Here is a 6,000-nt window from a genome sequence, read left to right as displayed (position 1 = left end):
TGGTTGAAGTCCCCCATGAGAACCAGGGCCTGGGATCGTGAGGCTACTTCCAGCTGACTGTAGAAGGCCTCATCGGCTTTCTCTTCCTGATCAGCTGGCCTGTAGTAAACACCCACAACAGTGTCACCCATGCTAGCCTGCCCTTTAATCCTTACCCATAAGCTCTCAACTCGCTCTTCAGCCACCCCTAGGCACAGCTCAATACATTCCAGTTGCTCTCTCACGTAAAGAGCAACTCCACCACCTCATCTTCCTGGCCTGTCTTTCCTAAAAAGCACATAGCCATCCATGACAGCACTCCAGTCATGTGAGCTATCCCACCATGTCTCTGTAATTGCAATGAGATCATGGCCCTGCGACCGCACACAGATCTCTAGTTCTTCCTGTTTGTTCCCCATGCTGCGTGCATTGGTGTACAGGCATTTCAGAGAGGTGATCGAGCATGCAGGTTTCCCAGGAGGGGTAAAAGAGGATCCTCCATAGTCATGTCCCATGCGCACTTCCCTGGTTGCATGTACCTGCTGGAGGCATCCCAACTTGAGCTGAGTTTTGCCGACTACCCTGTCTCTATAACTCTCCCCTTCCTCCATCTTTCCAAGTTTAAAGCTGTCCTTACCAGGCTGGCAACCTGTTGGCAAAGACATGTGTGCCCTGCTTAGTGAGGTGGATCCCATCTTTCCCCATCAATTGTCAATCTTCAGACAGCCAGAATCAAAACCAAAACCCAACCAATTCCAACCCCCCCCCCAAACCCCACTCCTCCCAAAACACATATACATGCACACTGAAATGGGGCAACATGTACCAGTTGCAGTCAGAAATGAAGATCACATCTGAGAAGGCCTACTTTCAGGTGGTGGTCTTCCAATGCCCAGTCAACATATTTACACATGTGCTTGTACAGTGCGGGGTGCAGGTAGTATGTGGTCCTGCAAAGGGCAGAATTTTGCTAAGTTTCATGTTATTTGAGTGAGAAATGGAAGATTCCCAGTAGCGTCATTCATTGTATTTGTGAAATGGGACTGACCACAGGGTGCTTTGTTTGCCTACTGCTGTGAAAAAAAAAAAGTGACACATCAATTTGTGGTCACAAGTTTGCCTGTCCCTTCCCCTCCCTGTAGAACAAGCAGAATACAAATGTGTCCAGTGATGACTAATGGCACGTGCAGATGAGGATGTGCCTAGGTGCAGCTGTTTGCCCATGCACATGCATGTGAGGGGTTGCATCATGTGAGGGAAGGATGGGGAAGTGCTGCTACCAGGCTGTGCAGGAGTTGGAGGGCTTGCGCGGGCAGGAAGGCTTGTGTGGGCACAGCAGGGTAAGGGCAGGCGTGTGCTTCAGTTGCATGCACAGTTTTGTCCGTGTGTGTGTGTGTGTGTGTGTGTGTGTGAGATGTGTATGCTCACAAGGCTGCATGTGCCTTTGAATGTGTTTGCACATCTGCACATGTGCATCTGGGCACAGAGAAAGCCAGTGATGGCACACTCAGGGTGCTTGTGCTGGCGCTGGCAGGACTGCGATGCTGTACCTTGTATATGTCTCTGTGTGCCACCACTCCTGCTAACCCTCTCTCAGCCAAGGAGGAGGGTTCCTGGATCAGACATTAGAAATACAGGTTTGTGAGGATGTGTCCCCCCTGTGCCATCCATCCTGACAGCTCTGTAGGACAGCCCTGTTTCCCTGGTTACTCACCACTTAACCTCTCCTTTTGCCAGTCTCTTAACGATTTTTTTTAATATTCAGTTTTAGAGCCTCGACAGAGGTGTTGAAGGTCATGCACTGCAGCATGTGACCACTTCATGAGTATTCCTGACTGATGATTACTTTGGGAACTTTGACAGCCAGGTTTTAACCCATGCACAAACTCTGTGATTAGGATGGCGGCACCCCATATGCAGGACTGAGAGCCAACTTTTCACCCTCTGCAGTGGAAATCAATGCCCAGAATGAAGCATGAAGGCTCCCATGCCACCTGGAACAGTCTGGGGTTGCTAATGTGATCCAGGGAGCTTGTATGCCTGAGCAGGTCTGGGGCAAATGCTACACAGAGCCTGTGTCTGAACTCTCCCCACTTTTGAGCATTTGCATGAAGGTGGCAAAAGAGACGCACTCAGTATCCAGAACTTGCAGTCCAGCCCCACACTTTAACTATGAAGGAGCTGAGCAGGACTCAGTGGCTGCTGAAGAAGGAGCTCAGTGATGGTGCTGCCTCCCTCCTGTTTTATACAATAAGGCAGTGAATCAAGAGGGGCAGGAAGTAGGAGACATGGGTTTTCGGCCTCGTTGCTCTGAGATAATTCAAACCCCCCGTTCCCACCACTCAGGAGGTTGCTGTGACCACCAAAGTACAAAAATCTTGGGGTGGAAACATCTGTCAGCTTTCCTGTTGAGGGTGGGTGACAGCACTGCAAAGAACACCAGACTCCAGCTGTGAGAAGGCAATAGCTTGGGCCGGCACCAAGGCGAGGTTGGCCTGAGGCTGGTTTGGTGGTGGTGATTCCTGCGGAGACAGCTTAATGTGTAATGCACAAACAGGTCTGTTTGGTGCACTTAACTCCTTAGGATCTGCCCAGAGCTTATCTCACCTATGCAATAGCTTTTTTAACCGAATCTGCAATTTATTCTAAGACAAAGTTTGGCAAGGACTATTTTTCATAAAGTCATGCTGACTAGCACAAGCTGTTTTCCTAACCTTTAATTCTTTCCTGAAGTCAATCCAAGACTGAAGTCAGACTGGCTAGGCTTTTTTTTTTATGAGGGATTCCAGTTAGTTAGATCCATTTTGAGTCTTCTGTGCATTTTTGTGTAAGAGTATGTTGGGAAAAGCTGGCTGTGGAAATTTGTCCTTTCTTCACCTTCCCACACGTGATTACTAATGGTGCTAGGCACTTTATAACTGCTGAAAATGGCCTCTCTTCACAATGACTTTTCTGTTATTTTTGACTGTTCATTCTCTTAAAATGAAAATGGAGAATAAAAAAGTGTATCTGTTTTTTGATTTCTTTTGGTTTAACACTGCTCTTTTCCCTCCCTCCTTTTTTTCTGTAGAAAAACAGAAAAGAGGAAAAATACAAAAGGAAAAGGAAAGATGAAAGCAATGCAAAAAGGAGAATCTTCTAAAGAGAAAACTTCTGCCAAAAACATGAAAAAAAACAACAAAAATGTTTCTTTTTGAAATCTGTGGAATGGAATGATTTTTTTTTTAACTTTCTCCCTTATTCTACAGCCAGCTGTGCTTGTTAACAGATAGTTTAAAATTTTTCTCTTTTATCCAGGAGTTTTAATTTGGTTGTCCCACCTCCATGTTGTCCAGTGTGGCTACTGAGCTCTGTTGGCACACTTGGTGACTGCAGCTGTGCGTGTCTCGTGAGCTGGTAGGAGCAGAAAACCCCAAATGAAAGGGAATCTGTAATTCTTACTTTTGGCAATCTCTGCACTTGATCAGCCCATTTGTCTCCTTGATGGCTGGCTCGTACACAAAGACAGGGTACTCTGTGTCACAGGGCTGCAAGGTGTCCTGCTTCTTATGCCTGTGAGCTGTGATGGTGAAAAGGAGACAAGATATAAGAAATGAAGGTTAGAGGCTCATGAGGGAGAGGTCTGTATGGAGGCAACCATGTAAGAATTTAGGACTGGCCATCTGGGTGAGAGCAGAGTCCCATCCAGCCCTGTGTCCTGTCTCTGACGGTGGCCAAAGGCAGGTGCCCACCAGAGAGAAAGGAGACAGATATGAGAGGCAAGATGCTGTAGAAACTCAGCACTGCAGTGATCCCTGCTCCCACTAGGTGGTGTGGGAAACCCAGTCTATGTGAGAAATGTTCCCAAAATTCCCACTCGGCTCCCTGAAGTAAGGCTGGCCCTTGCCCTGCGGAAAGGTAGCGGTGGGGCCACAGTGGCAGAAGGGTGCGGCGCCACCACTGGGAGCCCGCAGGCAGGGCCAACAAGCCTATTACAGGGACATTTTGACACTGGTATCCCTGTATTCAAGGGAGGGGGTCTACCAAATCAGCTGTGTTAATAAAGGCCCTCCTGCCTAACCCAACCCTGGTTCGAGCATTGGTTTTAACCTGGGTTCAGAGCTGTGGCTAGACTAGTCCTCAGTGTCTGTGCTTGGAGACTTGCGCTGACGGGGATCCCCAGCATCTGTAAGCCAGTGGGAAGTCCACTACATGTTAAGGGTATCCCCACTGGCAGATGAGGCCTGGTAGCCTTTCTAAAATGGATCTGTGGTTTAATGCAACCTCCCACGTTTCCATGTTCCCCATCAACCTCTGACCCTTTCTGAATGCTGCAACATTTCAGAGAGACCCTATAGCAGGGAATTTGATGGGTTACGTATGTGTCACGTTAAAAAGAAAACACCAGCAGCAAACAGATCTGCCACGAAACCGCAGGGAAGCACCAGAGAGCTCTCACAGAGTGGCAGAGTCCCAGCTTGTGTGAGGAACCAGCTCCTGGAGGGAACCATCCATTACAGAGGCAGTGAGCAGCTGGGTCGTCACTCATCAGTCACACTCTGTGGGGCTCCCAAACTAATTTCAGGATGAGAGGGAGCCAAACCACCTCTTTGCCTTACAGACCGTCCCCGGAGAACCAAGGGCATCCTTTCTAGGGGTTCAACAAAGTCTTCCTTTCCCAAAACAACTGCCTTGCTCATACTGGGCCAGTCTGGCAATTATTTTTCTGATGCCAGAGGTAGTAAAGCCAGCTCCTGCCTCTGTCACCCACAGAGGAATGTCTCTGATTGAAGTGTGAGGCTTTGTTGCTAGGGGAGAAGTGGCTGCGGCTCAAACAACAAGAAGTAAGAGAAATGGTTTCTAAATCAGCTTTGGGTCTGAAAACAAGAGATTCCCACACAACCCTCCACCCACACGGTGGCTGCATGCACTGCTGGGCATGATGGGCAGGGGAAAAGAGTCCTTCTGATCTGGAGGACAACCAGCTTTTTCCTTGCAACAGCACCAGCACTGATGATTTATAGAAAAATGCAGCAACAGAGGTTTTAATCAGTAAAGGTATGTAAGAAGGCACCAAGAGACCATCAATGATACTGATGGGTAATCTGTGTTGCTGTAAAACCCAAAAGTCCTCACTGAGACCTCTGGCCTCCTCTCCCCTGACACTGCTGAAGGACGCAGTAAGAGGCAGTCACCACCTCAGGGAGCTCGCCATCTAAACAATATGGATTATGTGAGAGAGAGACAAGAAGGATGATTTTTCTCTCTGCCCATGGAGATTCAGTGACATAAGACATCCATTAAGAGCCAGGAACTGCAGCCAAATCTCCCCTCTAATGCCTTCACCAGGTGATAGGATGTGTATTTAAACCCCTCCCTGCAGTACAGAGTCTCTGGTAGTTGTGCCTTGTGCTTTTCTTCAGACTCTCTCTAAATATGTCACACACAAAGCAGCCTCCCACTTAAATCCTTCCAGACTCTGGGAACCACCTTTCAGTATCATGTTTGGGTTCATTTTTCACAATTCCAAAAGCATATAGGGCTTGATTTCAGCATTCTGCTTTGCTCTGTATTCACCCTTGATTCACTTTAAATTAATGGATGAAATTTGTTCAGGGTCTGGGGGCAACTCTGTGGCCAGCCAGGAGCTCTCTGGCTGTGTCTGTGACCATCTGCTGTTCCACTGTGCGAACAGGCACTGCACCTAAAAACCCCACACTGCAGAAGCACAAAAAGGCCTCTCCCATTTTTACTAACAAACAGAGAACTGCTCTTACTAGGATATGTAGCAGAGATGAACAGTCCTAAGGCTATTTGGGATGAGCAGTAAAAGATGCTATTACTGAGGCAAATTTCAAAGGAGGATTAGACATTTCTGGTAAAACACTCAGGATATCTCCCTTTATGTTCTAAGGTTCCAAACGACAAATACTTTCCTGATCAGACTAGCTACGAAGAACTAACAATATGCCACTAAGTCCCTGATGGTAGAAGGAGGATGGAAAACATAGTGGGAACCTTTTCCTTCAGCCTTATTTTGCT

At 47.7% G+C, this 6,000-nt stretch overlaps 1 protein-coding gene across 1 annotated transcript in view; it reads right to left on the bottom strand.

Moving 5' to 3' along the window:
* CACNA2D4 (calcium voltage-gated channel auxiliary subunit alpha2delta 4) overlaps window positions 1-6,000 on the bottom strand; it is a 135,960-nt gene that overhangs the window by 4,554 nt on the left and 125,406 nt on the right. The window contains exon 37 of the mRNA XM_026070344.1: window positions 3,421-3,538. Within this exon, the coding sequence (XP_025926129.1) occupies window positions 3,421-3,538 (118 nt within the window). The remainder of the gene's footprint in view (window positions 1-3,420; window positions 3,539-6,000) is intronic.

This window comes from Apteryx rowi, unplaced genomic scaffold (genome assembly GCF_003343035.1).
Source record: "Apteryx rowi isolate R43461 unplaced genomic scaffold, aptRow1 scaffold_31, whole genome shotgun sequence".
Lineage (NCBI taxonomy): Eukaryota > Metazoa > Chordata > Aves > Apterygiformes > Apterygidae > Apteryx > Apteryx rowi.
Note: the sequence above shows the minus strand (reverse complement) of the source record. Positions and strands in the feature narration are given on the sequence as shown.